A 25,101-nucleotide genomic window follows, 5' to 3' on the forward strand; every position below is an offset into this window, starting at 1 on the left:
TCACATTCCTCCCCCTGTGGCCAGTTAACGTTGCTGGGGCTTAGAAGTTAATGCAAACTGCAGGTGGTTCCTTGCCTGGGATGGAACAAGACCTGCCTACCTTCTTCTGTGCAGCTTCGTGGGCCAGGAAGATAACCAGTTTGGTAGGCATGAAGCAGTCAGTCCCAGATACTAGGCACGTGTGCACAGCGGCACAACCATGTTATCTCCTGTTTCCACACGGTGCCTGGCTCCCACCTGGGTCACGGTGCTGCTCACAGCTGATGGTTGTGATTTCAAACCCTGCCTGGACACACTCCAGCCAACCTCAGTCACCTGCTTTCCCTACACTCTTTTGTTTCCTCCACTTGTCTAGGAGCGGGTTTTTGCAAGCCTTCGTACAATCTGGTGTGTGAGCTTCCCCTTCTGCCACTCTTGCCTTCTGGAGCTTCCTACCTCTTCTGGCTTCCATCTGCTTCAGATCTTCACTGAAAGTACTTTCTTCTCCCTACCAGTCTCTCTCTCTCTCACTCCCCACTTCCCTTACTGCCATTTGTTGTTTGGTAAAGTGAGCGTCTCTAAGTGCTTTGGGAAGAGATTTCTCTGATGCAGAACAGCACTTCTGTGTCCGTGCTGTTCATCAGGCTTTCAAATACAAGTTGCCCCTAGTGCCATCTTTGATGATCTGCAAGGAAGGCAGATGGTTGTCCAGGAGGCTACTGGCTGAATTTCCATGTGTATGTTCAGGGCTCAGTTGGCTGGGTAAAAGTTCCCTGTGCATTTTGGTTTGTCCTTCCACTCATTTCCCTTCATTTCCCCACTTCATTTATTTATCCCCAGCCCCCTCCGCCCCACCCCAAGAAGTCGAGTGTGTAAGCACCAGCTCCACTACCATCCGGGTAAGTTGGGTGCCACCGCCTGCCCAGAGCCGCAATGGAGTCATCACCCAGTACTCCATTGCGTACCAGGCAGTGGAAGGAGATGACAACACCAAGCATGTGGTGGATGGCATTGGACGGGAGCACTCCAGCTGGGAGATCAAGGACCTGGAGAAATGGACCGAGTACAAGGTGTGGGTAAGGGCTCACACCGATGTGGGGCCAGGACCGGAGAGCATCCCTGTGCACGTGCGCACAGATGAGGATGGTAGGTGTTACTGAACAGCTCCTTCAGCTACTGCCTAGGGGTAACCAGGACTCTCCTAGCTGAGTTGCTGGAAAGGGAGTGGGAATATTGGCCTGGGAGTGCTTGTCAAGCAGGCTGTCAGGAGCAGTGCTTTGGTCAGCTGCTCCAAGGGAGTGGGTCTCAGTGGTTGCTCTGGAGCTGGGTAGGGGAGCTGCTGTGCTGGCCCTTGCTCTGATACAATGGTTGCCTCCAGGCTGTGGGTAAGATGTCCCCACGTGGTCCCACAAGGGTCCTGTGTGTGTTTGCAGTGCTTCCTGCATGAGTGAGGAGGCCTTACACTGCTCTGCCACTTTGGCTTTCTATTGTTTGGTGTTGGTGGTTTCCATTTTACTGACGGTAACATAAGTTCCCGCAGCCGAAGGCTTCTCTCACATTGTGAGAGCAGGACTTAAAGTTTACTTGTTGACTTGAAATCCAGCAAACTAAAGAGGGGAGAAGAAATCCATTTGAAATTTGTGGATACCGCAGGAAAGCTGCTTCCTGCCCCAGCTTCCAGGCAAGCCACAGCTTATATAAATCTGCTCTTCCGCTCAAGAGTCAGAATATCGCATGTACAGAACACTTTACTGGATACGACAGCTTTAAAGAGAAATTGCTTTGTATTAGCAGGGCTGTCAGTTATGTCATCGTGACTTAAGCCATTTCCTTTGAAAGTGCCAGAGCTCAGGGTGACAGTAGGAGCTTCCATGGCTTCGTGCTGACCCCAGGAGCTGCAGATTTAATGGGAGAAGAAAGAGATGCAGTGTACAGGCAAAGAAAGGATGATCTCTGCATTGCCTAGTCAGCGTATCAAATTGAAACCAGACATGTTACAGTTTCCCTAAATGGGCTGCCGCTGTCCCCCGCATCTCCTTGGCTCTGGAAGTGGCGTCCGGGAATGCTCACTGACTGCATTCCTGGGCTGGCAAACACATCTATGTGTGTCCTGCTGCCTGTATTGTTTGCTTCAATTCTCATTCAGCAGAGTTGTAGCCCAGGGGAAGCTGCTACCCCAGAAATGTCGCAGTAAGCTCTCTGAGTGAGTTTTCGGACACTATGGTTGGACATTCCAGCTCAGCTGCCAGAGTGATTTCATATCCCTCTGACATGCTGATGCTCTGTAGATACCCATGATGAAGGAATGAGAAATGCTAAACTGTGATCTGAAAACAAATTGAACTTCCCCTGTTTGGGTCTCAGACACAGCACATGCTTCCCATAATGGGGTAGGATAGTGTTCCTCGAAACACTGTGGTCTGTTCGTATTCACATCTTGTCGCGTTCGCACAACACCCCCGTATTGTGTCCTGCCATGGCCTCCCACCTCTTGCTAGCAGAGCTTGACACACAGCTTCTGTCTAGTTCTCAGGGAGGATCTTGTTTTTCGGTCCAACTCCCAACTGTGTGTGTGGGCAGGTCTTGCTAGGGCAAGAGAGCCCTGTGGCTTTTGCAAGGTCACTGCGCTAAGTGAATTGTGGACTACGGCGTAGGCTGCTCCAGCCAGAAGGTGGGAACTATTCAAGCACAGCCCCCTCCACTCCCATACCTTGAGCTGGCCTCATGGTGCTAAAATGCTCCATTCCTCCTTTCTCCATTTTATTTAATTATCTACAATTAAGAAGGACATGTGGGGAAAATAATGAATTGCCCTGCGGCTTAAAAACTGTGCTTACCTGCTGGGTAGCTGTTTCTTCCCATCTAGCTGGTTGAAGTAGCAATACTCATTATGTCTGCTTGTCAACTATCCATCCCTAATTATCTAATACTGATTATTTCTTGCTGTGTTGAGAATTGGGGAGTACTGGGTTCCAAACCCCTGGATTTTCCCAAGCAGTGGAGAGTGGAAGGGGTCCTGCAGTAGAGGTGCTAGGAGGGAAGGCAGGTCATTTGCTTGACTGCCAGGCACTCATGCGACAGCGGTGTCCTCCGCAGGGAGCACACACCTCTGCTCCCAGCTGCTTCAGCCCGAAGGAGCTTTCCAGGAGCAACCGAGAGGCTAATTTTTTAGCATTGACATTTTTGTCACAGTCAATGCAAGAGCAAGAAGTAATAAGGAGGTAATTTTTCCAAGTGGTAAATAGTGTATAAATACATTTTTAAACGGGTCTCACCTTGCAAGAAAATTGATATTTTCGGGACAGTGTAATTTTTCATTTTATTATCAAAAAGCATTCAGCTAGCCGTGCATGAAATACAGTCCCCAGAGCTGTCACAATCCCCACGGGCCCCTTTATCTGGCTGAGTTCAGTGACTGCTGTCTCTGAGCTCTGGGTTATTGTTTTAGGATGGTGCTTTTCCCCCTTATTAACCTGTTGCTGTCACAGGGGAAGAGCGCGTGTGTGCTCTGGCTGGTGGCAGGTACCAGGGCTCCCCACAAGGCAGGCTTGGTGCCCAGTCGTGCTATCTGGGGCTGTTGGACTGCATTTAGATGGACGCAGTGGGATCTGAGAGGAGGTGTTGTGACAGGCAGGGTGCAAAAAAGGCATCAAAACCCCTGCCTCTGCTGGAGGGCACCCTGAGCTGCTGGTGGTTGCCATATTCTTTATGTTCTATATTCTTGTATTCTTCCTTGCTCCCCTACTCCTGAAGAAAAGAGAGGGATAGATGGCCCTTGAGTCTGATCCAGCACAGTGGCTTTTATTAGGGGTGCTCCTGCATATCACAGTTATATGCTTTCCTGCTGAGAACAGCAAAAGTGCTTGGATGCTGGGAAAGGGTCAGGAATATGGTCACACTGGAAAACTGCAGTATGACCTCCTGGGCAGGTACAGGGAACTTGTGCCAGCAGGGCCGTCCTTGCAGTGAGGTGGAGGGAAGGGAGCAAAAGAGTGAGAGGTAGCTGACAGCGGTTGTGTGGTGCCTGCTAACTGTCCGTCCGGTGTGTGTTACAGTGCCCAGTGCCCCGCCACGAAAGGTGGAGGTAGAGTCTGTGAATTCGACTGCCATCCGGGTGAGCTGGAAGCTGCCCATCTCCAACAAGCAGCACGGGCAGATCCGCGGGTACCAGGTTACATACGTGAAGCTGGAAAACAACGAGCCTCGAGGGCAACCAGTGATCAAGGACGTCATGCTGTCGGAAGCGCAGGTATAGTGTGGGGACCACGGGCTGGTGGGCATGGCGCCTTCCCTCTCCGCAGAGGGCCAGGCTGGCTGGATTCAATTATTTCTTGGGCTGCTCTTGCAGCTCCAGAGCGTGGGACTCAGCCCTGCCTGAGCAAGACAAACAGTTTATCCCTAAACTATGGCTTACAAATGAGTTAAAGGTTTAAACAGGAAAGGATTGCTGTAAGAAAGATGACGTGTTGGGTGATGCTTCTCTCTTACCCCTTCCCCAACGTGTACCTCTCTGTCTGCCACGTTCTGTGCAGACTGCAGTTGGAGCAAATTGTGTTTTGCCAGTCAGGTTAGAAGCCGTCAGAGAGTTTTAAATAAGCCTCGAGTCCACTTCTTTCATGCTGCTGACTACGGTCAGGGCAAAGCTTGTCTCTCGGCAGAGTCCACCAGGGTGCTGCCTGCCTGTGGGGCGTGGGGGTGGCTCTGCTCCTTTGGGTGGGCACAGCACGCCAGGTGGGGCAGCCCTCCTCTGGCTCAGCAAAGCCTCCGTTCCCTCCTGCTTTTGCAAGGCAGGGACTTGACCTTGCATTACCTCTTGAAACCAAGTTGTAGGTGAAGCCAGCTGAGTCTGGGAAAGGCTGGACAGGGCAGGGGGGCAGCGGGAAGAGTGAGACGTGGGCGCACATTGCCTGTAAATGACTTAGCCCTCTGCAGTTCCTGTACAATCTGCTCATATTTTGCTATGTCCTGGATATCTCACTGGCTGTGAGCTGAGGCCCTGTTCCTACACAGTGCTCCAGGTATGGTTATGCGCTCTGCTCTGCCCAGAAAGGCATGGTTGCCTCTTTCCCAGGGTCCAGGGAAGTTTTTGGTGCCCTGTCTGTAATGAAATACAGCTCTTCTTTAGAGCAAGGGTCCTTCGTCCTGGATGACCCATGCTGTTCTCCACAAAGATAATCATATAAATGAAGTACAGGATCTGCTGCTGTTGGAAGCGACGAGTAATCGATTCAGAGCTGGCTTGCTTGAATGATGCCCAATATAAATACTGGAGAGCTGCAACGATTAATTGATCTGTCTCCTGAACGCAGCTGTGAATCATTTATACGTTTGTCAGTGGGGAGTGCAGTGCACAGAGACGACTTTACTCCCCATTCATATTCTGAAGGATAAAACTCTGTAATAATGCGGAAGAGGAAAACTTTAAAGAGAGAAAATGCTCTGAGGGTCTTTGCGGTGTTGTCTGGGGCACATCTCTGTTTATGTTTCAGATGTTGCTTTATTTTAATCATTAGAAAAGCTGCTTACTGCCCTTTACTTATTCCAGGAGGATATAATCGTCTGTAGTGTTTGAACGATTGATGCTGAGTTGTTCAGCTGGAGTTTGGAGTTAATGGGCTGGTTCCAAGCATAGGTGGGCAAAGTTGGCAATGTTGTTCTTGTTGGTTTTCAAATATTTTATGCTTGCCCAGCCAGTTCTGCCTTCACTCCTTACTCATACATTTCAGAGAGAGAAACCCCAAGCTAATGTGCAGGAGTGAGGATGCCAGAGCCAGAAGTTTTCCAAGGAGTGCTGGATTTTGCATTATTTTGAAAATGTGCATCAAGGAGGCACATCGCTTGAAGTTTCCTGGCCTGTCACACCACTTAACAGTCTTTCCTATTTGGTGAATTTATGTGGGAAAGTTGTGATTACTGTGATACTTTTTTTTTTTTTTTGGTTCGAATTCATCCGCTGTAATTTTTGGATGGGAGTGAAGGCCGAAAGATAGTTGCAGAGAAGTGAGTTCTCTGAAGGAGTCATGTCACTCTTGGGATAAACTAATGGTGGCCCTGCAGGGAAGAGGTTTTGCTGGCTTGGCAGAAGAGATCTTTATTTCCCAAAAGAGTGAGAAGCCAAGCATGACCTGTGCTTGTGATGAAGTACATCTGCTCCAGAAGCTGAAGAACCCTGTAACAGCTGCCATCTTTCAGTACAGCAGTGCATGTCTTTGCAAACAGCCAGATCAAACTCTAACAAGTAGTCTTGGAAGAGTTATTTTCTATGGAAGAAACCACAGAGATTCACTGGAACACCTGTCCCTGAAGGTCACAGGATCAAGATGGCCAGAAGATAGCCATGTTCAGTCTCATAAACATTCATAAATGTTTATATGAGTGGACAAGGAGAGAATTTAAACTGATTGAAAATCTGAGGTCAGAGAATAAATTCTCTGAATGTGTAGGCAGAGCCCCTCCTCCTGCCTAGCCAGGCTGTCTGCTGGTTTTGAGTAGGTATGTACCACATAATCTGCTTCCTGCAGATGGTATGAAGACACTGGTATTAAAGCTGACTCATGATTTCTCCTGATTGAAGATGAGAAATAGAAAAAGAGTAAACGAAGATGAAAGGAAAAAGAAAAGGGAATGGAGATGTTAGCTATGCAGATAATACAGATTCTTAGTTTTCAAAACCATTTGAGCAGAAAGGGCTAAAACATCAGCAGAGAAGTTAGGGGCCCTAGTGCTGAAGAGATCACATTTTATTTTACAGCCTCCTGCCTAGGGAGAGTAATCAGTTGTTAGGAAGGTCCTGCAATGGAGCTGAAGCATCTTGCTCCCCTCCATGGCTGCGCCTGTTACTGATGACCTCTGTCAGACTTCTCTGTGCCTTCTGCTCTGAGCTCTCACGTCCTACTAACAGACTGATGGACAAGCAAATGTGACCATGCCCTGTGGAGCTGCGCCCTGGGACAGTGTGTGTATCGCTGCAGAGCTGGGTCAGATATTCGCACCACCGCCAGCACAGGCCCTGCACAGACCCATCATGGTTCAGCCAGGTCCTGTGGTGGGCAATGGTGGAAGATTCATTTCTGTGCCCTGGATCTTGTGCACAAAACATCCAAGCACCAAAGGAGCACTTTTGGAAGGAGCAGGGGCACCAGTGCAGGGTCTCAGCTGCACTCTACCATTTTCATACAAGTCCTCATCAGCTTCAGGGAGCGAGGTGTAGCAGGACCATGGGGCACTAGCATTAGGTTCTTCAGGGGAGGACAGGGCCCACCTGCTTTCCTTGGTCTCCAGTCCCTGGGCAACTGCAGTGTGTCAGGAGGAGCAGTGGGCTTGATCCCCTCCACCCCTTCCCAGGTGCAGTTGTATGTGCCCTGCAGAGCTCAGTGTTGAGCGGCAGTGCTCAGTCTGGAGCACCAGGCACAAAGGAGGCAGCAAGACCAGGGGAGGATAGGTCTTCCTGTTCATGTTCCCAGGCAAGCATGATTCTTGTTTGCTCATTCCAAGACAGGTTAGACCCTGTGTGAATCTAGATGTTGATCCATTGTATCCTACTTCCAGCATGCTCGTCCTCAGCCCAGACTGGAACATCTTGAGGGAGTACTTTCTCCCCATGCTGCAATGTGGCCTTGACAACTGCTCCTGCCCTCGAGTGTGTGGCATATTTGCCAGGGAGCCTGCTGTCCGCATCACTTTGAGGATGCAACGTGCACGTTAGCCTGGCTGCTTACAGCCCTCTGCAGATCCAGCCTGCCCAAAGAGCTTTGCACTGCTTCGGCTGCTGGGAGCTGGCTGGGTACAGCTGGGTGCAAGGTCAGGCTTTGTGGAGAGACTCCTGTCACTTCCTGCTCCTGCTCTGCAAACAGAGTCATGGCAGGGGAGAGGTGTGCTGCCCACGAGAAGGGCTGCAGGCTCACAGGAAGATTGCGTGGTCTTTGCAGGCAGCATTTCTCTATCCAGGATGCACGTCCCACCAGCTTGCTCCAGAAGAGCAGGAAGAAGTAATGGCAAGCACTTCAAGCTGTTGGATTGAGATCAAAGGAGAAAGGGGAAGCAGAGACTCCTCCCTGGGCAGTGCCCACCCCAGGCATAACACAGAGAAATTTACAGCCTCCTTCTTTCACTGGGTGATAGTCAAGGATCTTTATCTGAATCTACTTGGAAAAACTCATGCGTGTGTACTCATCTAGGTAAGAGTCTGGTGTGAAAGTGAGATGTACTCTGCTTTGTAAGCGGAACAAAACTGAAAGATGTCGTCCAAGAGTCCTTTCCATCCTTTGTCCAAAGGTGAAGCTCTGAAGCCCTCAGACTCTTCCACATCCCATAAGCTGAGCACTGGAGTTTACATCTGGAGTTTCACTCATCCGGCACAATCACTGAAGCAGAGAGGAGGAGGATCTGCAGGAAAACCACAATATCCACTTACCGTAGCTGGGGCTGTTTAGGAGGGCTTCAGTCTGTCTTTTGCAGGAGCCATGGTCAGGGAAAACAGCCATTCCCTGGTGAGACATGGCTACGCTGCACGGTGTTGAAGTGTAAAATGAAACGTTAAGGCATTGCAGCTGCCATAAATACACACCGTTAGCTTTAGCACTTCCCTGAGCCATCCTGCCTCATGCACACAGTCCTGTCTGAATTCTTTTTATGACAGCTCCTGGGCTTTTCAGATCAATTTGTCTTACTGACCAACCTTAAACAGTTAAGAAGCAATTCAGCTGGTTTAGGGAAGGAAATGTTTTGATCTGCAAATCATATTTTCTTAATGAAACTGAATTTATACCAGGGTACTTGTGCAGGCCTGGCTTTTAACTGTTATTCCTACAGCAGATCTCAAGGCATTTCTTTGCACTCTGATCTGACGCAAGATTAAAGTCCACTGAAACGTAAGAGCAGACAAAGTTTGAACATTAAGCACTTGATCTAAAATCCTAGTGGGTGATAAACTCCCTGCTGTGGTGTGAGGTGCTGTGAGATGCTGTAGCATCCTTAGCCTGCATCTGCTCTGCTGTTCATTGCAGTGAGGTGTCACCTTCTGCTCCTGCAGCTACATGGAGGCAGGTTGGGATGTTACCATCCACGTGGCCCCCATCCACCAGGAACATGGTGTTGGAGCAGAAGTGTACTTCGGGGAGAAAGAGCTACCAGGCTTCGTATCCTTCCTGTAGCAAGACTTTTGTCAGGTTTTAGATCAGCAGGGAGAAGCGTGTGGCTGTTCACCGGTGTGGGCTGGCTGCTGCCAGTAATGTCTTGGGTTAAGCATGCCACACTGGAAATAACACCAAGATGTGTGTGGAAAGAGGGCCTTTAGTGACTGTACGACTTCATGAGGGACTTGGCCTTATAGGAAGTCTTTAGGGAAAACTTCATCTCTTCACTGAAATTAAATTTTAAGATGGTTTAGGGGGATAATTCTACTGCAGTCTCATGGCATCTAATAAGTGAACTATAATAAAATCTTAGAGGAACGTTTCTCCAATAGCTGCTCCTTTCTGAATTTAGATAATAAAATAACAAATATTTTAAAGGTATGCCATGTATTTTACTGCTGAGGAGAATACTCTGCCACTGTGATAGGCCGCAGCCTGTGAAAGCCACCTCACATAGCCTGAGTACAAAAGGCAACTTGTAGCTTTAACAGCGTTTAGTACTTTGCCGCACTTGCAGATTCCCAGGCACTTCAGCAGCACTAGCTGGACTTCCCGGTGTCCTGAGGAAGTCAGTATCTGAGCGCCATTTCACAGCTGGCAGCTCAGGCGGAGAAGCAAGGCTTGCCAAGGCTCACACTGAGTCAGGGGCAATAATACCTGTCTTCCACTTTCATCTCTGTGCTTGAACCCATCGACCGGTGCTTCCTCCGGGCAGATTTAGTAACCTGAGATGTAACGCATCACCTTGGCTGAGAGAGCTCGCTGTGATCTCTGCAAACCTTCCTTTGGTACATCAGCCACAAAGAACAGTGCTACGGGCATGTGTGGCAGCAGTCAAGGTCTGCTAACTCTTGCCACCCCGACGCAGCTTTGATGCCTTAGAACCCCAAATCCACCCAGAAACCTGCGTGTTCCCTCTTCAGAGCCCTAATTGAGCTGCCGTGGCTGGGAATCCACAGGAGCTTTTGCTGGGAAATGATTCGTGTAAAAGTCTTACCTGCAGGGCTGCTCTTGCCAAACGACTGTTTGCCGTTTGGTGTTGTGTAATGGGGAGTGAGAGGCTGTTTCCTCAGTACATGCACCAGTTGGAGCCTCACTCCAAGCCACGCAGCACCACTGGAGAGGAGCAGTTTAGTGTGGAGCTCTGTGTAAGATCTCAGCCTCTCTTGTACCATTTACAAGAGACAGCACATCTCGGTTTTTTGAGGTTTGCAGAGTATTTTCTTGCAAATGGTACAGAAAAGAGCAGCTCTGTAAATGCTGCATTGGTGCTTTGCTTGCAGAAAGTACGGAGAGTGCCCTCTGAGTTTTGTGTGTTGAAGTCTTTGGTTCTCAACAAGAAATTGTGCCTGGAGGATTGTCAGGACAGAAACTGGAGATTAGGCCACAAAACTACTGTGAGTGACCTGTGGGGCAGCAGTCAGCCCCAGAGCCTCTTTGGTACAAGCTGTCCGTTCTTGCTTCTGCTCGTGGAAGAGGCAGAAGAGTGCAAAGCCAGAAAGGGGAAAGGACTGCAAAGTTAGGAAGTGGTGACCTCTCCATCCGTATGAGAAGGAAGCTCTTTGCCCCTGTTTGTGTGAATGATCTCAGACCTCCTGTGCAGGCTAGCGGCATGTAGAATATTGCTCTATGCCATTTCTTCCCTTGGCGCATCCTGTGCCAGGTGACGGTCTGTGTGTAAGTGTTGTAATCCCCCCAACCCAGTCCTGCTAACCCCTGCTGTTGTCGTCGTCATCCTCTTCCTACATGTTTCCCCTTAAAATTCTGTGTCTCCATTTTTCTCTCCTCCTTCCTTTCTCCCCCGTCAGTGGAGAGCTGAGGACTCCGTCGACCATGTAAGTACCACTTGTGTGTATTCCAGGTTGGAAAAGAGGGGTTTGGTAAATCGATTTGTGAATTTTGTAGACACAGTGCTGTCAAAACATCCCCTTCACTCCCTTAATGAGGCTGGAGAGTTACATTGTGAAACCTTCCACAAGCAGCAAATCCAGAGAAAATTGGCATTTAGATTGCTACTAAATGCAGAAAAGCAATTGACATTTTCTATAATCTGTATTTCCAGCTTGTTGCAGTGCAGTTTTAGGCAGGCTCAAGTGATCAACTCAGGAGGTGCATCCTACTTTCTGCAGTAGTTGGCCCACCGAGTTACATGGTCAAATTAGATATATAATCTTTAAACCACATTGATCTTAGTCACAAAAATAACCTACACTCTCAACCGTGACCTTTGGCTGAAACACAGATAGTAATAAGAAAACAATCACATTTAAACAGTTAAATCCAATTTTTCCCACATAATTTTGAAATACAAATTTGGAGGAACAAACTAGAAAATGACCTTTTTAGAGTCAGCAATTCAGGTACTTGCCCTACTGTGAGCTTCCCTGGCACAATGCATTTCTCCTCCTGCTTTATACGGAGAATTCTCACTCGGAGTGGCTTTGTCGTGACAGCACTGTGTTTACATTATGCAATCAGACCTTCTTTCATCCATCCCTCATCTCTCTCCCCTCCTCCTAGCTCGCCTGCTTTGCTCCCGGTGGCATGCTTTTGCGTGAGAATTTCTCTTTGCATGGATTTGGGAGGAGTGAATTCTCTTGGGATGTTCAGAGTCTGCAGGTTTTGTGTGAGTGCTTTCCCCGCGGGTCCATTGGCACCGATCGGACTGCGCGTCCACTTACCCGCACACACGATCTGCTGCAGGGGCGGAGTTGGGATCGGACTCTGGTTCACACGGTGATTTTGGCGGGGTTCTTGTTGGTGCTTGTTGATTTTTCTCTGGGCTGGCTGGTTCCGCAATGGTAACACGGTGATTTTGATGAGTAAGCCTGGGTAGGTAACCTGAACCAGCAGCGCTGACTGGCAGTCAGCAGGTTTGATAGGCTGGGTGTTTGTGTGAGTGAGTGATGGGAGACTGGCTGTGGTCTGAGAGCAACCACAGATGCCCCTCATACCCCTCAAGCTGGCAGGGATCCCCCAGGCAGAGATCAGACCCCCGAAGCAGCCTCTAACAGTGCCTGTGCTGCCTGTCCCCAGCAGCTTGAGCTTAATTCTCTCCATCTCTGCTCTTGTCCTTCCCTGAAAAGATAAAGAACCAACCCAGAGCCCCTGCCTCCTTTTCAAAAGCTTTCCCAGCCCTTTCTCCGTCCCGGTTGTCTCTTGCTCCCTGACCTATTGGCCCAATCCCTTTCACAGCACCCACAGATGAACACAGTTCAGGGGTACCTGCCCTGAGCTTGTGGAGAGCTGCCGGGAGCTGCTGAGCTCACTGTGCTTGCTCCCTTGCAGGCCTGGCCAGCCAGGCTTGGCAGGAGTTACGTTGCCGCTGGAGGCCAGGAGGGAGGAGCGGTGCTCCCCTCTTTGATCTCAGATTGAAAGCGCAGAGCCGTGGCCTCCTCCTGCCCAGAGGAAGCCAAAGTGCACAAAGGTGCTAGCACCCTGCCGAGTGCACCCTCTGCCCAGACCTCCCACCGTGCAGGGTTTTCCCTTCAGGTCTTGCCAACACCTTGTGCTGACCCCATCCCATCCCTGCAACGCCGTGCCTGGCAGGGCGGTGAACACAGTTCTGTAGAGCTGCAGGTGCTTCCTGCCCGGCCAGCCCCACCCCTGCCTTGCCTCTCCGTGCTCCCTGCGGCTCTGCTGCAAGAGGCAGCTTTAAAAATCCCTAAATTAGCCCCCAAGAGATTTCTGCAGCCAGCTGAACTGGCTTTTGCTCTGGTTCACAGCTCCACAATCCTCTAACTCTCAGGCTTGCTGTGGCAGGGTGGCTCTGGCTTCACGCAGGACCATCTCTGGAGCAGATCTCCCTCTTGGCAGAAGCCGTGGGAGAGCACAGCTGCCAGCACAGGTGGCTGGTGGGTCCCTGGAAAAGCCAAGTTTTAGAGGCAAGGGTTGAAATCAGGCAGGTGGGTGTTGGAGTGGCAGGAACTGTTGTTTGCTGGCTTTGTGCAAGATGAGTGTGCTTGAGTGCAGTGTGAGTGTGAGTTAGCGAGTGTGTCAGTGTGTTGCTGTTGGGGACACTGACTCCAGTGCCCTCCTTTTGCTTACTCCAGTAACACATATTTGCTCTTCTTGTTTGCCTCTTCTCTGCCTTCTGGATGCGCTCCCAGGAGACGGTAATTGGAGGCCTGCTGCCGGAAACCACCTACTCTGTCACAGTCGCTGCTTACACCACCAAAGGAGATGGTGCCCGCAGCAAGCCAAAAGTCATCACCACCACAGGGGCAGGTGAGTGCGGGGAGCGAATGGCACGGCCTCGCAAGGGGGAGCAGTGAAACCACCCAAGAGATGCATGGGGATGGAGAGGCACCTGTACAGGAGGAAGCAGGAGGGCTGGAGACGCTGCAGAGGTACATACTCCTGTGATCTCCAGCCCTTGCTTACAGGCTTTGCCACTGGATCACCTGAGCAAAGTGCAGCAAGCAGATGGACAGACGCTGCCAGGGCCCGTGAGAAAGCAATGAAACTCATGGGTCTGAGCTTGTCTGCATAGTCCAGACACCTGGGAAGAGGAAGCCTGAAAGTCCAGGCCCTCCCTCAGCTTTGGAATCATGGCCTGTCCTCACCTTGTTGCCGTAGGCGAGTGCCATTTCTTGCTTCCTGTGGTGACTGCAGTGCCGCCTGGGCTGGCCCCTGGCACAGAGGGCTCCTCAGAGGTGCTTCTCAGCCCCCCCCGGCCATTGCTGCTGCTGCTGCCTCCCCAGGCTTACATAGCTGAGCCCAACTGCTCCTAGAGCTGTGACAAAATCTGGAATGCAACAAATCCTGCCATAGGAGTGCTGCGGACACAACTTCTAGGTCCTGGTGATCCCAGCCAGTTCGGTTCCGCTGTGTCAGTAGAGACTCATACCCTGTTCCTAGTGCTACATGGGAGCCTTGGTCTGGAGCAGGGGCACCCGGGAGTTCATCAGATGCTTTTCTCCGGATGTGGTCAAGCTTGCCTTTGGTGGTGGCACCAACTGGTTGACATTGTCTTGTCCTCGATTTCCACTCACTAGATCTGTCCTACAACCGATAATCCTGCTGCTTTCTCACACCAGCCGCAGGAACAGTATTTGCCACTTGTTATTGTGGGAATGCAGCTTGTGCAAACTGAGAGTGTTTGTTCCTGGTGCTTTTAAACAAGGAACAGCTTGCCGTCTCCTCCGCGCTGCATATGGGGAGCTCCAGAGGTAGTTTCCGCTGTCACAATCTCAAATGCTGTTTCCCTTGTGCCTCGCCATGATGTATGCTCTGTTCATCAAATTGCTACAGCTGTCCTATAAACAGGAAAAGCTTCCTAAACATGCCAGTGTGCACTGGAAACCACAGCGGGCCTTCCCATGTTATGATGCACATTTAAAGTTAATATTTGGAATCAGCTTTGAAAATAATGTGTCCCTTAATACTATCTGCTGTTAGACATTGTATTACGAGTGCAAGGAGGATGGCACTGGCAGCAGAGATGTAATTTTATGTTTTAAATACCTACAAAACCATCTCCAGAGCTGCCTTTGTACAGGCTGGTCTGCAGGCTTGACCTCAAAGGGGAGTGTTGGTATCGCCCTCTGATGGCAAAATCGGGGCATAATTCTGTCAAATAAGTTTTTCTCTTGTGCTCATCTGTGGGCTTATACATTTCAAAACTGTGCAAGGATATATAACTAGGTTTGGCTACAGTCCCGTTTTCGTTTTCATATCAATGGCCCCATCTCTTTGATTCTGAGTATCTTCCCTATCAGTTGATTTGTTTACAAATCTGAGCTGATGTGAAGTGAAGACATACCCTTTTTTTAACTGAAGGAGATCAAGGTATTAAACCATCAATTTAAAGCCATCGGTTCCTAACCAGAGACGGCAACACCCCTTGACTTGTGCAGCATAAGCAAAAATCCTGTGGAACGCTTGTGTTCACCTCTCACATCGACAGTGACATCACGAATCTGCTCATCAGCTAACATATAATGTATTCTGATGGCAAGCAGCCCGCCCAGCTCTGCTCACTGCCTCTGCAGATGGTAAAACTGCAAGGTTTCAGGATGAAATTTGTCTGCCTCCAGACAGATCAGAGCACTGGACTCGGGTTTCTGTGTGTCTGTTGTGGTACAGTGCACTGGGGCCGATGTGGCCTGATGCTGTGCGCTAGCTGGAGTGTCTGAAGACCATTGATTGGGAGGACAGGATTCAGATCTTCTCTGAGATAAATATGATGCTTTGAGGTACCTTAAACCTTTCCTGTAAAAGGGGATGAGTTTTGGGGCTGGATATGGCTGAATTTATTGCCTGTTTAGATGGCAGCACATGGGAAAATGGCAGCCAAGAGCTGGCTGGCTCCAGCTTCCCTCGCCACCGGATTAGGGTCAGTGTGCCTCTATCCATGTGAATTGTCTGTCATCCTCTTCACCCTGTTTTCTGAACTTTCCCACTTTCCTCAATCCTCATGGACTGAGCAGCACGGAAGCGGTCCTTCCTTCCCCTGCTCCCAGGCTATAGATGGTCATTGTGTGTTTATGTTGCAGTCCCGGGGAAGCCCACCATGATGATTAGCACGACAGCCATGAATACAGCCCTCATCCAGTGGCACCCACCCAAGGAGATGGTAGGGGAGCTGCTGGGTTACCGGCTGCAATACAGACGTCTTGATGAGGAAAAGATGAACACAATAGACTTCGGGAAGAGAGACCATCACTACACTGTGACCAACCTGCACAAGGGGGCCACGTACCTCTTCAAATTGTCTGCCAAGAACAGAGCTGGGCCAGGAGAGGAGTTTGAGAAGGAGATCACTACTGCAGAAGATGTGCCAAGCGGCTTCCCACAGAACCTGCGTGTGGTGGGTCTCACCACTTCCACCACAGAAGTTGCATGGGACCCCCCAGTCTTGGCGGAAAGAAACGGCAAGATTGTCAACTACACAGTGGTATACAGGGACATAAATAGCCAGCAGGACCTGGTTAACATTACCAAGGACACAAGTATCACTTTGATGAATTTGAAGCCTGATACCACTTACGACATCAAAGTGAGGGCCCGCACCAATAAGGGGGCTGGGCCGCTCAGCCCCAGCATCCAGTCCCGGACCATGCCTGTTGAGCAAGGTAAGTGCCCCTCTAACAAGCCCTACCAGCAAGCTCAGCCTCCAGGACAGGGACCTTTGCTTTGGTTCATGAGGCTACGCTCCCTTTTGCTCTGACTAATGTACTGGTGACTGCCTAATCCAAAACTAGTTCTGCGAGGGGAGTATCAATGAAGGTTTCCTTAAAGTTGCTATCTGGGGGAGAGGGGCGTGGTGGTAGGTAGTTGCCTTTGTCGCTCAGCAGGCACACTTTGCTGTTTTATCTGTACATTAAAGGTTCTTGCTTGAACTGGAGCAGGCGGCTGGGTAGGATCATCAGCAGATCCAGTACCTGAGCACCACTGTTCTTTGATCATGGCAAAGGGCCAAGAGAGTGTGAGGGGAGAGAGGAAGGCTACAGTTCAGGCTATGACTTCCTTTCTGTGATGCTGGAAAGTAGAGTGAAAAAGCGAAACTCCACTGGAGATTGGAGACTTGGTAAAAGGCTGCTGCTCTTTTCTCCTCAGCTCTCACTTCTCTGCTGTGGCTGAACTCTTTGACCTCTGCTGCTGAGATAGACAAAGAGAGACTTGCCTGACTCCCTCCTGACTTGGCCTTACAGTGCTCAAATATCTTGTTTTTCATTTCAGTGTTTGCTAAGAACTTCCGCGTCAATGCCGTCATGAAAACATCTGTGTTGCTGAGCTGGGAAGTGCCTGACTCCTATAAATCTGCAGTGCCTTTTAAGGTAAGGGTGGGATGCAGAGGACAGAGAGCTCCACCTGTGTCAGTGAGCAGGACAGTGGAAAGCCGTGTCTTGACCTGCCACATGATGTTTTCAGGCCATCAGACAAGAGACCAGCAGAGCACAGTCATGTTGCTCACTGGCCTGGGGTCTTGTGGAGCTTCAATCTCCAAGCCCATGTTACATAGCCGCTCTTGCTTTTGAGCACCCACACATGAACCATGGGACTTAGCAGGGGACACTGCTGCTTGCTTTCCCTCCTCTCACTGTTATGAGGCCAGAAGGTGGTGTAGTTTTGTTGTTTTCTTTCTGTTTTGATCAGTTGTGGAATAGCCTCATGATAACAAACATGAGCGAGTACCGTTGGGTGAAGCACACCAACAGGAAACACCAAGCAGTGAAGTCATGCGCTGGGCAGAGGCAACCTGAGAACTGAGATGTCTCTGGGATAATAATACATATTTCTGGCTTCTCACCATCCAGCTTGACCATAGCAACTTTTGCTAAGTACCCACTCCTCCCTTAATAGTGCCCCTGAATTACTTGCCTTTTCAAAGGGAAATGGAAACTGGTCTGGCATCCCAAATTACTGATGTTTTTCCCATGAGCAGTTGTGGTGGTTGTTCACGCAGTCCCAATCAGTGCTTCACTCCTCCATCAGCTTTCTTAAGTATCTTATTACCTGGGATCACTTGGCTGGGGCCCACTGGTCAGGCTGGCCATTGCAGCTCCATGACAGTGGTTGCACAAGCTTGTCCTGATGCCTGACTCAGAGTTGAAGTGTGAAAAGTTGTAAACGTGATTTAATCACAAGAGATCACCAGGACAAAGTGGTCTGGAAAAGACCCAGTGAATCAAACTAAGAATGACTCCTTCTGCAATGTGTCCTGTCTCAGACATCCAGATTGCCTTTATGAGTTACTTCAGAGCATCAGGGCAGATGCATAATTTCAGGGAGTGAAGGAGAGAAGCATCATCACCCTTCCAGCAGCTGTTACAGGTGTGAGCAGCACAAGATGTGTCAGTGCAGAGGGAACTCTGCAGGAATGGCTGCTGCTCTCTTTTCTCCAGCACGGTTCTGGATGTAGTGTCATCCACCAGGCTGCAGACAGCACTGATGACCTGATGTCTTCCTGCTCTTGTCTGTCTCCCAGTGCAGATCACTGATGTAGGTAAAAGACTGGAGTCTGGTGGAAACTTCTGCAGATCTCAGTGCAGCTTCTCTCCCTTAAGAAACAAGACCAACATGTCACATCACCAAGGATAATCTTCCACCCAGTCTCAGCAGCTATCTGGTGCCCCTGCAATGGTGGCAAGGTGTGGGAGCAGCGTGACTTCCCTTCCTCCTTGCACATGCACACTGCTGTGCTGTGCCTAAAGAGTAAATCCAAGGCCTGCGTGAGCTGGGAGGCAACCACGGGCAGGGGAATGAGGGGAAGGTCTTGAACTGCATCCACATCAAAGTGTGTGAGCGCCTCCCCTTCCTTGTTACTAACTCTCCTTGTTTAAATCCTAAAGCTAAGTTAGCATGATCAATAGCAGACACTTGTTAACATGCAGAGTTTAGCTGAAGCAGACAAGGCTTTTGTGAAGACCTTGGGGTATTCAAAGCTTTCCCAGCTGTAGGGTGCATTAGGATCAGTGTTTGGATATCTGGCTGCAAGGAACTTCGCAGACCTCTGTTACTTTGCACTCTGCTGAACAACCAGTCTGCTTCATCTTGCCTTATTCTTGTGGCACAAAGCCCACATCTCTGTCTGACAGTACAGTGCTAGAAAGGGACAGTGTGACCTTTGGAGCGTTACTACCACACCAGGATGGTGGAGTGGTTGGAGGTAGCCAGGAGCCAGCGGCTTAATGCTGATCCCTTGTCTCAGCCTCTTAGCTGCATTGCTTACAGAGACTCCGGGTCTGCCCCTGCTGCGGGTTAACCCTCCGATGACACAGGAGCAGATGGCGTTAGCCACTTGCTAACTGAAGAGCAGTCATGCAAACGAGAGTGTTACAAGGATATTTCTCTAATAGTGTCTTCTTTCTATTAATATTCCCAGGCTTGCAGACACACATGAGTCAAGGCCAGAAGCTAAGAGGGTCAGCTCCAGGTCACTGACTATGCCACTCAAAAGAAATCCTTCACCTTCAGAATTTTGTATTTTTATAAACAAGGCTCACCTCTCTCCTCTAATTCAGGCACATGGGATGCTGAGGCCAGAGCCTGATACTGTAACTAGCATAGCAGATAAATCTCCATGGGAACAATTAGTATTATCTACACTTGATAAACAGTCTCATGCTAAATCTATGTCCCAAAGGGTGTCATATTCTACTTTAACAGATTTAATTAAAGTAGATATTGTTCTGACGATGAATAGTGAGGCACAGGAAGGACTGGTGCTTTTTTTTTTAGTAGGGGATGAACTGAGACCTTAGGAATTTTCATTGCTACCAAATCAATAATGAAGGTTTGAGTTCTCTTTGGGGAATTTTCACAGCTCCTTCTGGTCCAGGAGATAAATTCCTTGTAAAATGTTGCCCAGCAGTTGTGATGGAGCAGAGGCACTATTCCTTTTCTATTCCAGTGTGCTTGCAGAAAGCTATTCTGGAGCTTTCGTGGAAAGTGCAAGATAGATACAACATTCTCCTTGGGGAAACTGCACTTTCCTGAGGCACATTCTTCAGCTTAAGAGCAGGACATAATATAATGTCCAGCAGATAAAATATTGGTTAAAGGCAGCATCACAAGATGGGGAGAAGGAACAGCACCTTTTGAAAATTATGATGATACAGGTTTGGAAATAACCTCTAAGAATGCTGGGCAGTGCTTTCTCACAGTGTGTCCCAGGGAATGTAGTAATTAATCCTGCCTGCAAGAAAAGCAATCTTGTCTACTTCTCCATCGAGTTATTATCTTTTCCAGTATTGCACACTATGTGTCTTTTCATCTTTTAGTTCAATACATTCTTTACTGCCTTGACATCAAGCAGCAGACCTTCAGCAGTGACATTTGGACCAACCTAGTTTGGAAATTTTCTCTTGTGAGTAAGAGCAGTGCAAATGACATTTTGTAGCAATCCATGGGCTAGTCAGCAATGCTTGGCAGTTCAGAGCCCTTGAGCCAAATTTGCTGCTGACTTAAGTGTTTACCAGTGGGCCGTGATGCAACCTCTAAATAGCATTCCTGCTTGAGCTCCCAGGCACCTTCAGCTGCACACGAATGACTGTTCCTGAGCCCTTACATTGTTGTAAGGTTTGTGTAGAGACCTTAACTAATGGTGCATAACATTTGAGAAGACAGTGTGTTATGGCAGGTAAAGGAACGCAGAACTGCTACAGAAACTGTGAAAAGGGAGGGTGGTGGAGAATGCTTCAGGAAAACATTGCAAATGCCAGTTTCACTGTCTTTAGACACAAATTTCTGTGCATGGCAGTAAAAGTAATCATCTGGTGTCAAGGCTGAATCGGAGACTGTGTCCTGGCCAGTTCCAGTGTAGAGGAAGCCGGGAAACTCTGAACTGAAGTGCCTGACCATCTCTTCCACCTCCTCTTGCTCCAGGAGAACAGCTGTGCCCCCAGCAAAATGCCTCATGTGCAGGCAGTTGGTGGGCGAGTGTCTTCCCTGAAGTAGATGCAGAATAAATTGGTAATACCTTTATTAGGGAAGAATCACAGTGAGAAATCACATCTGAAGGCAACAGAACTCTTTGTGGGCTTTGCATCCTTCCAGCATAGCTCTTAACTTTGGAAGTTTGGTTTTGTTCAAGTCTGTGTTAGAGCACGTGAGGTGAGGTCCCACTGCTCCCTCAGGACACCCCTGACTTGCTCTCATCTGGAATATTTGGACCTGTACTCTTGCAGTATCCCTGCAAGGGGTGGTGCTGGGACAGACAGCAAAGCTGCTAAGATGACTTGCAGTCTAGCACTCCCGTCTTTGTTGTGCCTACTTCTGTGGCAGAGCAGGGTGAAACCTGCCAACTGAATATCTGGTATTCCAGCATTATAAGAAGCATTGCTTCGTTTTATCTTTTTCGCTCACTTTAGCACCCATCTGATGTACATGTCTTTGGAAAAAGGGATTAAAACCCAAGAGAAGATATCTTAAGAGTAGTCACAGCAGAGAACAATTCCCTCCAGCCATCCTACCTTTGACAGCCTTTCCTGCACATGGGGCAGCCAGCAGGGGCTTTGTCCCTGCAACTTCTGTTATTTTAGTACCTGGTACTTATTTTTGCTGTTTATCGCTGAAGATTGAAGCATGTCAACAAACAAAATTGGTTGCCTCTCTTCTCCATTGCTGGCTCCTCACCACTGCTCTGTTGAGAGTCTCTTCTCAGGAGCAAAAAAATCTGGGGTTCTTTTCTTGTCCTGACCTCCATGTAAAATGACCTGAAGAGGATTTGAAGCATGCTGTCTGTATCGCTGTTTGGGTAACACAAAAGCACAGCGGCGAATTCCAGGCCTGGCTTAGTCCCTGTGCTCTGCTGTCCTTCATATCTCTTTCCAGAGCCTCCCTCCTCCTCCCAGCTCCAGCACTAAATATTAGAGCAGTGCTCCTCAGCTGCCCTTGTCCAAGAGATCTGGCTGCTTTCTGCAGGTTTCTACCACCTGCTAAAAAGGTGACTTGGAAGGAAATTTTGGTCCCTCCCTTGCTGCCTGCGTCAGCCTGAACAGCGGGCTCAGCTGGTGAAAAATCTGTTTTACTTCAAGTAATTTTCCTTCCACAAAGCTCTCTTCTCTCTCTCAAGGCCACTGTTGGAAAGAGTACGTTTTACTGTGTGGTCTTTGCCTGTGACATATAATAGCTCCCATGGTTTAACATGCTGCAGCTCTGCCACTGCCAGTTTTGGCATCCTGTGGCTCTGCCCCACCATCAGGAATCCAGCACTCCCCTGCCATGCTGGACGGTCGCCCAGTGGAAGGAAACATGCTGGTCTGTCACAGCTAGGGCACAACTTCTGCTCTCCCTGGTTCTCTACACCCTGTTTGTCTCTGGGAACTGTTTGAGTTTCTGGCTTTGCAAAGGAGAGTTTCAGGGTAAAGGGGTTGTTCCAGCAGGATTGAGATCGAGGTTCCCAGGGCAGAAGGGCTGTTTGGTCTGGCTAATACAGCAGTGCCTGTGGCTGCTGTGCCCTGGGTGAGATGGGGGTCCTGCATATCTGCATCAAGGAGCTGAGAAAATGTCATTAGCTGAGGGACTGGCGGGCCCGAGGGGGAAGCTGTGCGTGGGGACTGCCCCAGGCCACCAGAGGCTCTGCCCTGCCCAGCAGCCCCTTGCTGCAAGCACAGCAGCAAAAAGCAGTGCCGATCTGCCCACTGCTGGCGCAGCATCAGCATCTGTTGTCATGGCAACAGGGTGTCGCACCTGCAGAGCCACTCTTTCGGGTACCAATTTCTGAGGCCTGCACAGGATTTGTCAGATCAGTGGTGAGGCATGTAACCCCTCTCTGGTCACCTTGCTGGGAAGGGGATGCTCTGCATTAGCCATTCGATCAGGCATTGGCTGGTAGACATGGGAGTGACACCAATTTAAAGCAGAGGGGATTTTACACCAAAAGCGTATTGTGTGTTGTAGCCTTGTGAGACAAGAAACAAAGACCCATTCATCTCCCTGTTAGGGCAAAGCACAGCCATCTGGATTCCTCCCCCAAACCAGCGCTGGAAAGCAGTGCGTGTGGCACCACCAGCCTCACCGCTGGCGCCAGCCGCCCAGGCTTTGCTGAGATGACCCCCTCTGCTCCATCACTGCAGGCACAGGGAATGCAAATCAACCCTCTGCTGGGGGTTGCTGTTCTTTAACTAAAGATTTATGGCTGTTTATGAAGCACGCAGTAACTGAACCACCTGAGGGAGGACCCAGAGCCAAATTGTCGTCTCTAACGCTGCTATTTTGAGTGTGAGTTTTCATCAGCAGCTGTCAGCTGCATGAGCGTGTCCTTTTCCTGTTTCAGATTCTGTACAATAGCCAGAGTGTGGAGGTGGACGGCCACTCGATGAAGAAACTCATAAGTGACCTCCAGCCAGACACGGACTATTCTTTCGTGCTAATGAACCGCGGGAGCAGTGCTGGGGGCCTCCAGCATCTTGTCTCAATCCGCACCGCTCCTGACGTCTTGCAAAGCAAACCCATCGCCACAAACAAGTACATACAGGAAGGAAAATTCACACTTACCCTTCCCAAAGTCCAAACCACTGTGCCAGTTAGGTAGGTGCTGTGCCTGGGTGGAGAAGGCAGGGTGGGGTCTAGAGATGGGGGAGAAGGCAGGAGAAACCTCTGTCAATCTGTGGATTTTGTAACCTGGGAGTGAATTTCCGAGCAGACTGTGGTACAGAGCCAGGCATTTACCCGTAACGTGGGATCACGCTGCTAGCTCTTCCTGAGCAAATATTTTTGTGCAGTAAAATTAAGACAATTCTCTGACAGTTTGCCCTCGCCCTGGTGGGTATACTCCAGATGCTACCAGCAAAAACACAGCTGAGGATCAGGAGGGACTTTCTCTGACACTATAATATCCTTTAAATAAATAATGCCTAAAGCCTCCAGGAGATTAAAGAAGCGAGTTTGTGGAAGTCTTATTCGCTACTTTGGTATCCTCGTGCTGAAGCACAGTTCCCCCAGGGTTCTTGCTACAATCCGATTATATAAATGTCCTTCTCACAGCTCCTACACCACCCTCTGGAGCACAGTCTGTAGATCTTCATTAACCTAATGAGCACTAATGGGAGTATTCTCTTCTCTGGTGCAGCTGGAAAAACCAGCCTCTTCCTTACTGAAGCCTTTTGCTGCTTGGAGGGCAGAGAGAAGCAGGTCGTCCTTGGGAAGCGTATGGCATGTGTTATTCAGTGACCTGCCTGAGAGATTGCTTTAGGGTCCAGTGCTTACGCTTTCCTTCCTTCCTTCCCAGGTGGTACTACATCGTGGTTGTGCCAGCAGATCAGAGCACCAGCAGCCCGACTGCTCGGTGGCGGACACCTGATGAGATGGAGCTGGACCAGGTAGGAGGCTGTAGCAGCCACTGTGATGGAAGTGACTCCTAGGTGGCCCAGCACGCTTTGCCTAGGCCTCCTGGCAACAGCTTGGGTGCAGTGACATAGGTGCACACTGTATGTCAGAGATGGGGGGCTGTGGGATGTGCAGTGCCTACTCAGCCTTTCTTGGCTGGTGACAGCATGTAGGAAAGAGGCTGGAGTCAAGCAAAGGAGGAGCCACCTCCTGTCATGTGTCCTGTTAGGAGACCACACTTGAGTGTCTCGGAGCTCTGACCAGGACAGATCCTGTCTCGGGCTGTATACTCTTTGCAGCCTTTTTCAGCTGAAGCAACCATGCTGCTTTTGTAAACAAGCTAGGAGAGGAAGGTATTGTTTTCCATTTTTTAAGCTGTTCTATCAGGAGGCTTTTCCCTCTCTGGATAGGACCTAAGCCCGTAGTTTGGATAAAGAGCTCACTCTACTGTCTGACAAAACCTGCAAAGCTCCCTTGACACTTCCTTGTTAAAGGCTTTCAGCATTCACCAGCCCGTTCACCCCAAGATGCAGTTTGTTCCATGTAGGAGTCCTCCAACATCAGTAGTGCGATACGTGTGCGAGCGTCAGAAGAGTCCCACACAAGGAGCTTGTGGGCTCTTGCTTTGCCACACACATGACCACCCCCAAGGTAACAGGGAAAAATTCCAAGAAATCACACACAGGGTAGTCCATTAAGAGAACAAAGTTGCAAGCTTGAAGCACTCAGAAATTACAAAGTGTTAGAAGCTGTAAGTCAGCCCTTACTTATCATTAATCTTTAATTACATGACTGCACAGTCTTTTCCATGGGGCCTCAGCTCACACTGTGTATGGGTGAATCTGTTCTGCCGATGAAGCACAATTGCCTGATGGAGAACCATCATCTGTAGGTCTCCTGCATAATTTCATTGCAGAAGTTGGAAGGTGTCACAAGAAACAGAACAGTAGGATGAGAAAGGATGGTTTGCATTTGTGCTTTAGGTAGTTGAAAGCTATTGAGAGAACTGTTTTCTATCTCTGGTTGTTTTACCCACTCTTGGGCAAATGATCTAAAACAAAATTTTCAGTAGCAGCCACTGTCTTGCATGTTCTGGCTTTTTGGAGTGCTCAGTTTGAGATCCTGGAGCCTCGTTTGCAAAACCTGAGCGTCCCTAGCTGCAGAGAAAGTCAATGGGAACTCGGTTGGATGCAATCAGTGCTATTAAAAAAAT

The 25,101-nt window shown here is 49.4% G+C and overlaps 1 protein-coding gene across 8 annotated transcripts in view; it reads left to right on the forward strand.

Annotated features, from left to right (window-relative positions):
* PTPRF (protein tyrosine phosphatase receptor type F) overlaps positions 1-25,101 on the forward strand; it is a 386,594-nt gene that overhangs the window by 320,397 nt on the left and 41,096 nt on the right. For 2 of the 8 annotated variants that reach the window (XM_086752931.1, XM_086752933.1), the window contains 8 exons: positions 820-1,125; positions 4,035-4,228; positions 10,922-10,948; positions 13,223-13,340; positions 15,611-16,189; positions 16,797-16,894; positions 22,837-23,090; positions 23,791-23,881. In XM_086752931.1, coding sequence (XP_086609057.1) covers positions 820-1,125; positions 4,035-4,228; positions 10,922-10,948; positions 13,223-13,340; positions 15,611-16,189; positions 16,797-16,894; positions 22,837-23,090; positions 23,791-23,881 — 1,667 coding nt within the window. The remainder of the gene's footprint in view (positions 1-819; positions 1,126-4,034; positions 4,229-10,921; positions 10,949-13,222; positions 13,341-15,610; positions 16,190-16,796; positions 16,895-22,836; positions 23,091-23,790; positions 23,882-25,101) is intronic. The other 6 variants (XM_086752935.1, XM_086752936.1, XM_086752932.1 and 3 more) reach the window with 3 other exon arrangements.

Source organism: Chlamydotis macqueenii, chromosome 8, assembly GCF_036417535.1.
Source record: "Chlamydotis macqueenii isolate bChlMac1 chromosome 8, bChlMac1.mat, whole genome shotgun sequence".
Taxonomy (NCBI): domain Eukaryota; kingdom Metazoa; phylum Chordata; class Aves; order Otidiformes; family Otididae; genus Chlamydotis; species Chlamydotis macqueenii.